This window comes from Aspergillus affinis (assembly GCF_023601865.1).
Source record: "Aspergillus affinis strain CMG 70 chromosome Unknown NODE_4_length_623078_cov_86_301200, whole genome shotgun sequence".
Classification (NCBI taxonomy): domain Eukaryota; kingdom Fungi; phylum Ascomycota; class Eurotiomycetes; order Eurotiales; family Aspergillaceae; genus Aspergillus; species Aspergillus affinis.
Genome location: NW_026515785.1, coordinates 436573 through 451664, shown reverse-complemented (window position 1 = coordinate 451664; position 15092 = coordinate 436573). Strand labels below are relative to the sequence as shown.

General features: G+C 51.8%; 2 protein-coding genes across 2 annotated transcripts; one reads left to right on the top strand and one right to left on the bottom strand.

Annotated features, from left to right (window-relative positions):
- Nucleotides 1-885: 885 nt before the first annotated feature.
- On the bottom strand, nucleotides 886-3454 carry agd3 (putative extracellular serine-rich protein; the record flags this gene model as incomplete). The annotated part of the gene is made up of 2 exons (XM_053103872.1): nucleotides 886-1152; nucleotides 1229-3454. 2 exons carry the CDS (start codon nucleotides 3452-3454, stop codon nucleotides 886-888), a joined length of 2493 nt encoding a protein of 830 aa, XP_052960605.1.
- A 2380-nt stretch (nucleotides 3455-5834) lies between these two features.
- On the top strand, nucleotides 5835-14593 carry gtb3 (glycosyltransferase family 4 protein; the record flags this gene model as incomplete). Its single annotated transcript, XM_053103861.1, has 3 exons — nucleotides 5835-5900; nucleotides 5949-6038; nucleotides 6119-14593. The coding sequence occupies 3 exons, from the start codon at nucleotides 5835-5837 to the stop codon at nucleotides 14591-14593; spliced, it is 8631 nt and encodes a 2876-aa protein (XP_052960604.1).
- Between the last annotated feature and the right edge of the window lie 499 nt (nucleotides 14594-15092).

Here is a 15092-nt window from a genome sequence, read left to right as displayed (position 1 = left end):
GGAAATTTAATGAATCGTATTTACTTTTTCCGGCAATGCCAAGCGAACATGGGTTCGGATGCAACTTGGCATGCGATAATATACTCCGACCTTGCCTGGAGGACCCCGTACAAATATATACATTCATTTCAACCAGACACCGAGAATACGACACAGAGATTAAGGAGTAGAGAACCAAGACAAAAGCCAATATTGACCGAAATTCCTCCGAGACATTGTTTATTCCATTTCCCTAAAATTATACAACATCAATTAATTACCGTCGGTCAGGTTATCATCTATGCTAGCGGATCCATTTGTAGACATGGGTATATCCCTAGGGCTTACTTGGTTGTGTCACTGGTGCGTCATTTAGGTCGACGTCAGTCAACGTGGCAGTGGCAAGAGGTGAACACTAGGCAGGCAAGCGAGAGGGAATTGTTTGCGGGGTGATGAGCTGTTATGCCATTATGGGCAGGAGGGAGAGGGTAATGCTGGTGTCATGATTCTTGGTTGCGTGTCGGCTTATGCGAATCATAGATAACTACTTGTAGTTGGATGTCTAGACATCGGGATTTGGTTGCTCTCCAGGTACGGGCGCGCTTTTTGCGGGGTTCCTCCCCGGGAAGATTTACGTGTTAGGCAGGCAGATGGGACGATCAATTGGTACACGTCAAAATATATCGTGGAATTATGTATTTCACTATGGAGTAGAAAGTCAAATCCATCGCTGCTTGGGTGGTACAACAATTTAAAAACAAAACAATTGATGACATTCCTTCATGAAAGCTCTATATTCCATCAATAAACATTAATTATTATGTGTTTGTTGGTGTTTTCTCAGAGCTAGCATAGTTCCTGGTTCGTGCCTAGCGTCCGTAAGGCTGTAATCTTCCGCTGGGTCAATTACAACGCAATAGGAGTGGACAGAGTGAAGGTGACCGGGGAGCCGGACAGCTTGGCCCAGACGGTCAGAGGATCGCTGCCGAGCTGTTCGGTGGCGAAGCTCTGGGTGTTGGTGGGAGCAACGGGGAAGGTCACCGGGATGGGGACGCTACAGGTGTTGCTGCTGGAAGACACCGTCACACCAGTGATCTGGTGGTTGGCAATGGTGTACTGAAGAGAGTAGTTGCAGGCATCACGGGTGTGACGTTCCAGGAAGTTCTGGGACATCTAGAGAAATAACTGTCAGCATGGAAAGATTCTTCAACCGAATAGGGGAAAATGGGGATGGGCAATGGTGACATACCTGCTGGTGGGTGACGGTGACAATGGGCCACTTCACCAGACGCACGAACTCCTGAACCTGGGTCTCAACCCACGCCTGGAAGATCGAGTACTGGGCCTTGACACCGTTGACGGTGATTGGGGTGGTGTCGGCATTGCGAAGGTTGGCCTGGTGGAACATGTAGGGGTCGCGGTGCAGACCAAACAAATGACGCATGGTGTCGGCCTTCTCGATGGCAAGCAGGTCATTGAAGTTACCGCTGCCGGCAGACGTGTCGATCCATTCCTGGACGGTGCAGTCAGGGGTATCACAGTTGTAGTAGATACGGGTGGCCCAACGCGGGTTGACCTGCACACCGGCGAATCCGTCGGTGTCAACGGTAGTAAAGTACGGCCACATGTCGTTGACCGTGTTGAGCAGAGGGGTGCGAGTGTTGTCACCAACGCAGTTGGTAATGCCGTGGTCCCACCAAGCCTTCAGGGCATCGCCGTTGTGAAGACCAGTGATGGCAGGGGGGATGATACCGTTGCTGGTAAAGTACTTCGCCTCGGTAAAGCCGTTCTGCTTGAGCCAGGCCTGGTTGTAGGAGATTTCCTTGTTGATGTCGGAGTTGGTGGCATTGTTCTGCTCCAGGTGGGTGAAAGTGTGCGAAATATGACCGAACTTATCACGGTTGGTTGGGTTGGACAACCAGATCAGGAGATCATCCAGCTGAGTGCAGTCGGTGGTCCAGCCGTAGGAGGTCTGAGTCGAGGGCCAAAGGTTGGTTCCGGTTCCCAGAGGCTTCTTGAATTCCAACGGGGTGTCAGGAGGCGAGTCAAACTCAATACCGCCGCCGTTGCAGCGAGACTCGCCGTTAGTCTTCCCAGTAGCGGCTTCAATGTTACCGTTACCATTGTGTCCCAGCTCGACCCAGTAGTCGCTGCCCTCGTTCATCTTGGCATTGATGGTGGGAACCCAGTCGGCGATTCCGCTTAAGTCGGCGGTAGTGAGACGGAAGTTGACTCCGGCTGGCTTGTATACTTCAGTCTCCAAGAACACGTCGTCAATCTGGGTGTTGAGATTGATACGACGGTGTCCCACATAGAGACCGCGAGTCATCCAGTTGATCCAGGCGTGCTGCAGATAGTTGGAGGTGGCACTCCAGACCGTGTCGAACGAGATAAAGAAAGCCATCTGCTCTCTGCCACCGAAGTTGTTGATGACAGCGGCAGTCGAATCACCCGACGACCCCGAGCTGGCAGCGAATTTGGCGATTTCCTTGGTGGTAGTGGTGTTGCTGACGGTAGCCGGGTAGTGCCAGAGGCCCTGGGTGCTGACGCCGGCGCCGGTTCGCAGACCGGCCGTGGGGAAGTCGTCGACATTGGAGAAAGAAATCAGCTGTTCCACGCCGGAAGCGCAGCATCCGTCACCCACGGCTGAGGCGCCGAAGGAAGGTCCCGGGAAGACATCGTACTGAACCATGCGCACGCCAAAGTCGAGCTGGTAGGCATACAACTGGTTCCATTGATCGGTGGTCAATGCACTCTGGAAGCCTCGGGTGCCACCATAGTCATAGCTGACCTCACCAGCAACGACGATACCGCCGAAGTTTCCTCCGGAGGTGGAGTTCAGGTCAGGCAGACTGGCGCCTGCCTGAGGGACCACCAGAGTGGTGAACGGGATGCCATATGCGTTGAGTCCCGAGGACGCGGTGCCGGCGGCGGCCGTGTCTCTCGCAATAACGAGAATGTTACCCGCAATGGTACCCTGGGCGATCGGCGAGGCCGAGGGCGTGACGCTGGGGATGGCACTGGACGAGGTGAGAGACATCGTGCGAGATGGGCTCACGGCGGTGCTCGAGGACACGGGAATACTAGAAGATACCCGGGTGCCGGAGGACAGCGAAGTGCTAGAAGAGGAAGAAGCAGAAGAAGAAACAGAAACGAATGTGCTTGCAGAAGAAGTGGAAGCAAACGAGGTCGAGGCAGAAGATGTAACGAGGGTAAATGGAGTCGAGACTAGGGTAGACGAGAACGAGGTGTCAACCGATGAAGTCTCAACGAAGGAAGTAGTAAACGAATGCGCCGACGAAGTCACTCCGGGTAAAGCGGTACTAGTCACTCCGGTGGAGCTGGAAGTAGAGGTCCGCGATGGAGGCACAGGAGCGATGACAGTTGGGAATCTTCCAGGCCAAACACCTGGGGGAGTGGTGCAAGTTATAAGGCCGAAGTAACAGCCAACGCGAAGGACCCAGAGAGGAACCATTTGAATGTGGTCCAGGGGTCAGACGACGAAACTGAGAAAGATACAGGAATCTGCAGGCGAGCAAAGAGAACGAATGGCAGGGTGGACCTTTTCCGATCCAACCACGATGATGCAGCAGAGTTAGACTGGAGATCGTCGTTTGACTACGGACTCAATCACATTATGTATGCCTATTTATGCTGGTTGGAGACCAATAACGGAAATTTTCTGGCTTATCGTTCCACACGGCACCAGGGACAGTCCGACGTCCAAGCCCTGATGGTTCCACCATCCGATCAAATCGAGAGTTCTTTCATGTCGGACCCGGACTTAGGCCGCGCCTAGCAAACCGAGTCGACCGGCAAATCGACAGGTCCTCAGCGCCTCCAACGGCGGCAAGTTTGTCATTCACAATGCCAATATCGACCGATGGCTTGGGATGGTGGAAATTGCCCTGAGACCTTTTTTGGTTCACTCATGTTTTGTCAATTTTTGCAATTATTTTTGGGCAACGGAGACGGACTGTCCGTACCCACGGATCTCGCGCTAACTACTTTGCAGAGGTTGAATGAAGGGAATTTAGACGGAAGAGCGGCGAAATGTTAGAAATACTCATCCCCCAAAACCCGGGATAGTGGGACAAAATCCAATGGGAGGGAAGGCCCATGCCAAGAGGAACAATGGCCGAAGGAGCCCCAAGTAAAGAAGGGGATGTATCCATTAATTGACCGTTCATTAATCACTAATTGATTATCCATGATGGACCATGGGCTAGGAGCCTTAGAGCAAAAGGAGTTAGGGGAGGACGGAGTTGATAAGTTGGTTCGTCCAAAATTAGAGTCGCTAAGATCTTGGAAGGCCGGAAAAGAATCGATGAAGGGAGGGATGTGGGGTAGAGAGACGATAATAAGGGAGGGTGGGAAGCGAGTCAGTCTGGCTAGCGAAGATCGATTGGCAGTTGGTTACACGATGCTCGCTGACCGAGGCAACTGTGAGAGAGACGAGTGAGAGAAGGAAGCAGAGGAAGAGAGAGAGAGAGAGAGACGGGGAGAAGTGGAGGACGGGGAGAGAAAGCCAACACCTCGTATCGACTAGTATCACGGGGTATCGTCAGACGGCGGAGATTTGGAAATGCCGGAATTTGAGAAACACAGAGAGTATCGTCGTATTACTGTATGAAACCCCCCAAATACGGTCTCGTATTACACTGATACCAAATACCGCACCCGCTTTTCTTTTTTTCTTTTTCTTTTTTTTTTTCCTGCTTCGTCTCTTTTCCTTCCTCGAGATGCTCAGTCGGTCAGCAACGCAGTCCATTTGGGCAAAAATGCACGTCCTTGTCCCCGTTGCCTCTGGTCGGACTCCTGCCCCCCAACCGGGGGTAACGCCGCATCGGACATCGTGGCTCATCCTTTGTCTTTGCACAACTTGTTCGCGTCGGCCCCCCAGCATTTGGGGGTTTGCGAAGGGCGGAACGGTTCTTCCTGATGATCGTCATGATCGTGGTCTGGATTATGATCGACGGTGGTCAAAGCCTGTCAAATGATGTACTCGCTTATGGTTCTACAAGAATGTCACTGGACACAAAGAACGGAATCCGTAGTTACAAAAAGGCATCGTCAATCGCTCTTCCATGGCGACTGCCACGCTGTCGATGTCCTGGAGCATTTGCCACTCTCATGGCTTCTGCCCGAGACTTAGTTTCGCCTGTCATCCGTTAAGTTTTTTTTATTAGACTCAGACAGTCCTAACTACTTAGCGTCGAACTAGTCTTGCAGGTTTTGGTTTCTCCTCGCTATTTTTGTCCCGTTTACTGGGACTTGTCTGGAGCGTCGCCACAGACCCTACCCATAGTGGTTCCATCCGAATAAGACATCGGGCGAAAGCAAGAAATAAAAAAAAAGAAAAGGATTATTACGAGAAAATTTAGTACTGTCAGTCTGTCACCATATCACTACTACTGCAACTAAGCCACTACTTACATCTTTGCTTTTAGAAGTCCAAGATCGCAAAGGCTGGCATTGGATGATTGATCGTCCCTTCTCTGATTGAACGCCAATTTTTCTTTTTCCCTTTTTCTTTTCTTTTCTCTTGGACTATTGCGCCTTCCTTTCGTTTATTATCATTCTTATTCCATTTCTTCCTTCCTCGATCTTTCTACACCGTATCTTCCTCTCGTTAACCTTTTTGACGGGAGTCTGATATCCCCCCCATATTTGGACTTCTCGCGGGGACCAGTGCATGGCACCGTCATGGTTCTCTGGAGATAGTGATTGTGACCCCTCAACCACCCAAGCCCTTGAGGGCGCTATCCTTTAATAGTATAATTTTTTCCTTATTTATTCGGTCTCTCGTTTACGCGCATTTTATTTCTGCTCGTCTATCTTAATCTCTAATCAAAATGGCCGAGATCCTCGACGTCTCACCCGTGGGGTGGGATAACATGAAGAAGAACTGGTGGCAATTTGTGAGTATCCTCTCTCCAATGAGAACTCTTTATACTAATAGCCAGTAGGTCTTCATTGGCATCTTGCTAGCTTGTGTTTCTATCGGTTCGCTCAAGCTTCTCTACTCGGGGGTAACGCGCCTCTGGAGCTATTATAAGGTAGGCACAGCTAAAATTCGCGATCAATGGATGATCTATGCGAGAACGTTGATCTGACTGCATATCCTTATGTCTTATAGACAAGACCACGATCAGAGACGATACCGACCAACGTCATCCAGCGACTTGAAAGGCTTTCAGACCAACAGCTGGTTTTGAGGAATTTTGAACGACGGAAGCCGTCTTCTTTTGGCGTCTACCTGGGTACTTTCAATTCACCCCCGACTCAGGACGAACTTCGCGTTTTGAACCAGTGGGATTTGCTGATCGTCGACCCTTCCCAACCTGGTACTCTCGAAGCGGTCACCACCGCGGAACGGAAACAACTGGTTGGCCGAGTCGACCTCGATCGCATCATCTCCAAGGATGATGCGTTGCTGCTGGCGATCGAAAAAATTGAAAATGTCTTAATGGGAAGTTTCAATAACACGGTCTTCAGCGGTATTCTGTTCGCCAACTGGGAAGACAAATTCACCCCGATTGTTTTCTCCAAGCTTATCGAGGTTGTCGATGAATTGTGCCTGGCGGTTTATTTGGAAACTGGTCCGGAAAATTTCTTGAAGGACCACAAAGCCCTTCAAAATGGCGCCATATCCGGTCTCGTCATGCGAAACGCCAGTATCATGCCCCAGGGTGAGAAGAGGGATTACTTCCAAATCGTGAAACTGCAGCCGACGATCAAGGCCTTCGTCTCCGAAGCTTGCATGAGGGACTTTGTGGTTCTGGCGTGGGAAACCGTGGACGACAATGCCTCGTTGTCCAATGCCGTGGTTCAGAGATCTCTCCAGTGGTGCAATTTCTACAGCGCCATCCCTTGGATTGGCCGGCAGTCTGCCTTGCAAAATGCCGCCCTGAACGTGAAGATCACCGAGCCTCTCTCTTCTTTCGGTTGGTTGAAAGACGCCGATGTTATGAAGGCTCACGATCGTTGGCGCTCCAACCTACACGTGGAAAATACCGTGGCAGACCAGCATGAATGGGACACCCTCGCTCAATTTTTCCCGGCTCTAAACGACGTCCTTGACTCCTCGGAAACTCATGCGGCCATGACCGACAGCCTGAACACGTCGGTTCGCGATCCGCCAGAGTGGGTTGCCCAGATCAAATCCCAAGGGAGTCCATTGTCCGTATCCATGGCCGGACTAGAATACAATTCATTGGGATGCTTTCCGCTTGGGTCTGAGGCAACGCCAGTTGCTTTTGCCGAAATTCTCCAGTCCCAGCTACGTCTCAAGTCGCTCGCACTGCTCCATCCGGTCCCCGCGACAACGGTTCCCGATATTGGTAAGGTTTTGAAGAAATTCCTTCAAACCTACGTTGCCTCCGAGTTGAATACTTCGGACCAGCTCGTTGCCTCACTCAGGGAGCTGTGCAATTTGGCCTTAAACGACTCTTTGCGAGTGAATCTTGCGTTGGATTCTGGATTGCGTAAGAGCGTTGACATGCGTTTCTGGGCTGTTTACCAGATGGATTCCGATGGGTTTGAAGTATTTGCTTCTAAAAACGCTCAAGGTTTGGTTGGCATGGTACTACATACATTCTTATCCGCAAAGGGTCATCCTCGCCATGTTTGCTTCGAGACAGAGATTGCCTTCGCCAAATGGTCAAATGATTTGGTCGATGACACGGGGCTTCCTCGTCGACTTGTTCAAGATATTGACGCCCTGAGCCCCGAGGAGCGACTCCTTTTGTTGCAGCACCTCTCCTTGACCGATTCCAAGAGCGAGGCTTCGGATACCATCTGTGCATATATCCGGAGACAGCTCATCGATGCGCCTTCATTTGTCCAGCTCAAGGAACTCAACACTATCTCTTACCTCGAGGGATCTGTGTCTCCCGAATCCTTGATCAATACTCGTGTGGCCTGGTATCAGGAACAACATTCATCTTATCCATCTGCCTCCAAATGTCTCGCTCTCTTCAATCAGACCGACGCTGTCTTCACTCAGATCTTGAAAGAGCGCCGTGAGAATGACCTTGCTCTGATTTCGAACGGTCTGTGCAAGCTTCTCCAGAATGATGTCATTGACCCGTATGCCGATATATTAGCGCTTTCGCTTTTCTGCGCCGCAAGGAAGGGTGCTCTGGATGAGATTTACGCCGAGGTGACCGATCGAAACCCCCTATTCAACAATCAATCCGACCAAGCGGCTGCTTTTGCTGAATCGTTTGCCCTTGGCTCGCGATGCGAGGCGTACTTTGACATCTCGCCCAGTGCCTTCGGAAGATTGCTGTCGAATCGCTTCAGAAAGCAGTACACGGATGAGAAGCTTCCGGATTGGATTAATGGCGCCCCTGAGATGGCCACGTCGTATGCCGGTGCACAGATTGACGTGAACCCAGACGATAAGGTCAAACCGATGCGCGGGTACCAGCGATTTACGTTCCTCAGTGTTTTTGCCTTCCCAGCCCTGATTGATATCCTTATGCTCACCATCATCGGTCGTGGACTGTATCTATCCGCGTTTATGACGTACGAGGAGCAGGAGAGTGCCACCATTGCCCTGATGATATCGCTTCTCATGTCTGGAGCCATCGGTACATGGATCGCATGCGGCGGACCTTATTACCTAATATCCATGGCATTCGCTGCTTCGAACATGTTTGTGCTGATCAGATTGATCGCTGGTATTGCATTCACTGTCGCCGGTGGTCTCATCGGATTCGTTGCAATCTCCGGGGTTAACGGACCTCGTGCTGGAATTATCTTTTACCTCTATCTCATTGCGCTGACGATCTACTTCTCTGCCTTTGCCTCCCTTGCCAGTTTCAGTTATCCCGGATCCAGCTTTTTGTCTGGCCGCACCGTTATCTTCGCTTGCATTCCCATTCTTTTCATTTCGCCAATCGTCACAACCTTCACTGGTCATGATTCGGCCATTTATCTCGCCGTCATTTACGTTTTCATTGGTTTCCTTCTCTTTGGTCTGCGAACGATCGCATCCAAGTGGGTGACCTGGTATCAACACATCAGAAGAACCGATGACACTGAAATCCGGAAATGGTACGTTGCCACCCACGGTGACGGCAACGAGAAGGTCTTCGGGAACTTGAGTGATCCTGCCGTTCTCAAGCTGTCAAGAGAAGCTCTGTTCAAGGATGTTATGGCGGAGAAGGAGCGTTGGTTTTTCACGAAGGCAACACCCGACACCCTGGTTCTCGAGCTTGCTCGGGATTGGGATTCCACGAACTTCCTCCTTGACTGGTACTGCCGCTACGCCGACGTCCCCCGTCCGATTCCCTTCAGTTCTGGGTGGAACATCCAAACCAAGGTGGCTCTCGACACGCTGCGCAGCTCCCAGAAAGGAATTCGTTCCCACAACGCTTTTATCCATTGGCGCCAATCCAGCAGAGAAATAGGCTGCGGTATTCTGTACTTCGTCCTGGCCCTGCTTGATAAGTGGGTGGAGCTGCTGAGCGGTGGACATCTTGTCGGTCTCTCGGCCGCGCTTACGGATGCCTACCGAATGTCTGTTGGTTTCGGTCTGGCGTACTACCTCATCGGTGCGGTGTTGATTGATACGAAGGCCCAAGAGCTCCATGACTTGATCGGTAAACACTCGGCTGTCGCGGTCGAAACCGCGAAGGATATCCGACCTTCGCAGAAGCGGGACATCAAATTCAAGAGGAAGGTCTATTGGAAGACCTTCGGTAAATATCTTATGTGGCACGTCTGGAGTCTTGCCCTGGCTACCGCTCTCATCTGGAGCTTCCAGTCATCCGTGGAGGCTATGATTATGTTCTTCGCCTACGTTCTAGCCTACACCGGTTTGCTTTGGTACCAGTATACGAAAATCTTCACTGGACCTCATGCTTTGAAACCCCTACTGGCGGGAGTCGTCGTTGGACTTCCAGTTGGTATTGCCCTGAAAGTCTGTCTCCCTGGGTTCTTATACTCTCAGGTGATTGGTCTGGGGTCCGCCACGTGGACAACTGCCATTCTCGCCCTCTTTGCATCAAAGATGGGCATGCCAAAAAAGGTCGAATCACCGGTGGAACTTGGCAAGACCTTCCATGCCTTTACTGCACCATGGGCGGATCCCGAGTGGTCTCAACAGGAGCTGCAAACATTCTTCGAGGGGATGTCTGTCATTCCCGCGGACGCCAGATTGACTCTTACTCCCAGTATCCATCCCGGCGTGGAGGTGAAAAACATCCTGCTCATGCGCAGAAAAGAGCCAAGAATCGAAGAGGCGTTTCCGCAGTCGCAGGAGCTGGTCAACAAGGCCCTAGGAGCCTGGGAAAAGGGACAAATCGTACTCGAGCTCGTTCCCTTAGGATCGCTGGGCCCGAACATCCAGGCTTTGAGCTGCAACACGTCAACCCAGCTTAGGATTGCGGTGTGTGTGGGACGCGGTCTCGATGAGCGAATCGATGTCAGTGCCAACTGTCAGGTCATTGCGGAAACTCTCCTTCACGCAGTGGCAGAGTGTATGCTGCGGATGCCGCACGACTATGCAGTACTTGCTGAATCGCTCGTCACTGCAGGTGTAACCGAGACCACCGCCCGACAGCTCCGCGAAGAAACCAACACGCCGCTCGTCGTGCGCTGGGCCAAGAAGGAGCTTCTGCGCCAACTTTGCCTTGGATTTGAATGTGACGCTCACTGGGAAAAGCTTCCGAAATCCGTGCGAACTGCCCTATTAGATCGCTGTCTCGGCAAAGAATCTCAGTTCCCAGTTCATAACCGACAATGGCTCCAGGAGAGCTTGCGACAGTTTGACACGAACGACTTCGAAGTGCACGTTGCGCGGACTAATCTCGGCGCTGCCACGGCTGTTAGCATCCTCGACTATGCGAACTACGGTACCGGTGAAGCTGCCATCATCAAGGATAACGAATCTCCAGCCTATATCCCATACATTCCGAAGAGACCCCAAAAGGCCATCTCCATGCTGAAGAAAATTGGGAACTCCTTCTATTACGCCCTCTCCTCGATGATCAAATTCACTGTCGTTGCTTTGGTGGCTGACCCTGAGTTCCAGAGGGAATTTGCCCATGTCATGAGTGATCGTCCTGCGTTCATTCGAGTGCCCCTTGTCTTTTTGCTGAATATGCTGTGGTCTTATGCAAAATTCTTCCAGGATATGTGCCTTACCTTTTTCTTGTTCGCTGGCCGGACGAATGTCAAACGGCTCTGGGACGAGACAAAGGGTATGACGATCAGCATCAAGAAGAGCAGGTACATCATCCGGAGTCTCGATGGAACTTTCACTGCTTTCAGACACGATGAGGCAGACGGTGGATTCAAAGTCTACATCTACCTTGGAGAGTCTAAGACCGAGCCTGAGGGAACGAAGCATCTTCGATACATCAACACCTACTCCAAGGAGATCTTGTTACATATCAGACAAGAATTCAAGGACGGCAAGCTGCTTAACGAGTACCACTATGACTACCGCGCTCCGACGAAAAAGAACTTTACGCTCTCGAAGACTTCGGACACCAAGATTCCGATGGGTAGGCGGTGCGTGCGTGGACAGAACAACCTCCAAAGCATCCAGTACAACCGCAAAGGTCTCATCGAGGCTGGTTCCTATATGAAAGATGGCAATCTCGTTCGCTTCAAGTACCACTACCGCAAGAATCCTCGATTCGGTGACGAGTTGCTTCGGGCCGAGTTTGCACTCTCTCATATCACCTGTACCGTCTCCTGGTGTGCACCTCCTCTCCGCCATGCTCAGAAGGTGGATCGATGGATTCCTCATTCCAAGGTCACAGAGGCGACTTTTGTCCAGGGAGCCGATGTGTATGAAGCTCGTTGGTTGTATGACCACAAGTTCCATCCGATGATTTTTACCACGCTCAATGGACAAACGGTCCAGACCCCGCCCATGATTGAACATGACTACCTGGCCGTACTTGCAAAACCCAAGCATACCAGCTTTGTGAATGATAACCCCCTTGTCTACTGCGAGAGTCTGAACTCAAACATCTTAACCCGGTCTCTCGGACTGACCACCAAGCGCTTCCCAGTGTCAACCTCTCGTGCTCGTTCACTGATCTGGAAGGCTTGGAAAGACCGCCCTGACTTCGATGGTATCATTGTTCGATGGATGGACGACCGGCTTCTGCGGCGAGACAAGACGCTTGCGCCTTACTGGCGTAGCCGGGATCGTGGAAACCTGGTGGCGGCAAAGAAATACTTGGATCTTCGTGCGGATTCCATTACAGCCAGTGCCGATCTGGACGACGACATCTCTAGCTGGACCCCCCTCGCGGTGAAGATGAGCGATCTGTTCAATTTTGGACCTGGAGGTGATGCTGTCGTCAACACTCGATCGAAGGACTTCGGCTCGGACACCGAGAAATCATTGCATGTCATGGCTGCTGATACCGGTACCTGGCCCAACGAAGGCGGTGGTGTCTCTGCCTGTCGACGTGATATGATCAATTCCCTGCGGTCCATCAAATGGCATATGATCTGCGAGTCGGCCAACGATTTCGGCGTACCCAAGCATCAGACCGAACAGAATATTCTGTCCTTGAAAGTGGTCCCCCTCTGGGGATTGGATTTCCTTACCCCTACCCATGGTCTCTTTAGGAACAAGCTCGACTCCGAGGTCGAAAACGTCACCTCTGCTAGTGACACCGACATCAAACTCAACTTCATTCCGATCCTCACTGCATTGGTCAAGGGAGCCCGCTCCGTCCATCTCTCAAAGGCCGACATTAATCAAGCCACTCGAGCCCTCGTCAACCTCAACACCTACTTCCAGGAATCGCGTCATTGGACCCAAGTGTGGAACAGTGACATTGTCAAGGAGAGCTGGCGTAATCTCTGGCTTACTCAAGAGATGCCCAACGCCGCGCCATCTTCCGAATGGTTCCGTACTGAGCTTCCCACACTCACCTCACTCGACGTCGCGTTGGAGCTATGGTACCGGTACTTGTTCATCTTCTCCATCCCCATCCCGGAAAAGATCCCGAGCGTGTTCCAGGCGTCTCACCACAGTGTCAGCGCCTCTTATGGAGTGGTCTGCAAGGTCAAGAAGAACTGCACTTTGCAGATTTGGGACCATGCCATCAGCTGGAGAGAAACCAACCTGTGCCTTTCGTCTGCCCTGTGCAAACTATCGCCGTTCGTTCGAAATGCATTGCTGGGTTTGATGCGCATCACGTCTGCTTTGACCCTGCACCATGCTGATATCATCCTCCCCTGTGCGGATTTCTTCAACCCCGGATGGGAGGCCGAAATCGGTACCTGCCAAGGAAGTATCGAGCATCGCAATGTCTTCCGCCGCAAGGTCGATCCCGTCGTCAATGGTATCACGGATATGCAGAAGTTCGCCCCCGTTAAGGAGATCAAGTCCCAGCGCCCCACAGTTACGATGTTGTCCCACGTCTGGTACGCCAAGGACATCAAGACGGCACTCCTCGCCGCTGACATCATCATTAACCAGTGGAAGTTCGACGATTACCACCTGGACATCTACGGAGCTATCGACAAGGCCCCGACCTACTCCACGGAATGTCAAGAAATCATCGCTTCCAAGGGTTTGCGTGGCAAGGTTACCCTTCGCGGCACAGCTGACCCCATGAAGGTGTTGGAGAACACCTGGCTCTTCCTGAACTCGTCCTTGTCGGAAGGTCTCCCGCTGGCCTTGGGTGAAGCTGCCCTGACCGGTGCGCCTGTGGTCTGTACCGACGTGGGTGCATCGCTCCGGGTTCTCAGCGACCCCGACAATTTCTCTCGATTCAGTGCCGTCGTTGCCCCCAACGATGCTCTGGCTCTCGCGAAGGCGCAGATCTCGATGCTCGGGATGTTGGGCGAATGGAGTCAGCACGCCGAGGACACGGAGCCCGCTCCTGTGCTCACCTCGTCTCCCACGCCGGAAGAAGTTGAACGGATCACCCGCCGTATGTACGAGAAGAGCGACCACCGTCGCAAACTCGGAATGATGACGCGCAAGATCGTGCAGAAGTCCTTCAGCGGTGATCGATACCTCCGTGAGCACGAGCAGATGCTTTGGATTGGCAAGTCGGCCAAGATCATGTCCAGCCGCCCCGGCGCCGGCATCAGCGACCCCGTCGACGTCGCCACGGCCATCCAACAAGCGCTGCCCATCGAAGAAGAGGTCATTACTATTCCTCGCAGTGCCGTCCACTCGTGGCGCTCTTCTGCTGCCTCCGGCATGTCGACCATGTACAGCAACGACAACTTCCCCATGCTGGGCGGCAACAACCAACGTGCCTCCTCCATCCGCTCCGGCCTCAGCAACGTCTCCACAGACACCGAGTCCTTCCTGCCTCTTCCTAGCAATGCCTCGCTTCCCGTCTTCGCCCCGCGTCAGGCCCTCTCCTATTCCGGCATGTCGGGTCGTCTGTCGCCTTCCGGACGCGCTTCGCCGTCCGGTCGGCTTTCTCCTCTGCCTCATCGCCACTCGCATACGCGCTCCATCTCCACTGCCGGCCGAGAACAGCTGCGCGGTCTGCAACGTGAAGACGCGCATCCTTACCGTAACTCGGATGTCAGTACTATCATGAGAGACGAGTTCCTTCAGTCGAGCATCTACCGCGGCATTGAAGGTGGCAACAAGTCGAACAATGTCTAAGAAATTGTGTGACAAGCTCAAGTCCTGATATATTTCCTTTTTTGGATATCAGACCTTTTCATTTACTCTTCTCCTCCTTTTCTCTCTCTCACCTCCTCTCTTCTTCTTCCTATTTCTCTTGGTTACGATCCGCCCTGTACATACCTACATCCCTTTCCTTTTTCTTTTCTTTTCTTTTCTTTTCTTTTTTTGGAACTATTTCCTTGCGTACCTACCCTCTTTCTTTCCTGGGTACTACTCTCTTTTTCTCTTGTTTCAAATATTCCTTTGTTCACTGTATCTAGCATGTCATCTAACGGTTGCATCATACGGCTTCGTTTTGTACAGAAATGGCTGAATTAGCACAGTCATTAATCATGTTGTTCATTTTTCTGTTGTGGATCTTTTTGACATAGAACCTTCCCTATAGACTGAACCAATCAAATGAATGATGATGACCAGATAATTGGCATTGCTTTCGTAACGCGCAATTTGAATTTCGGTTATCCTTTTCGTACGA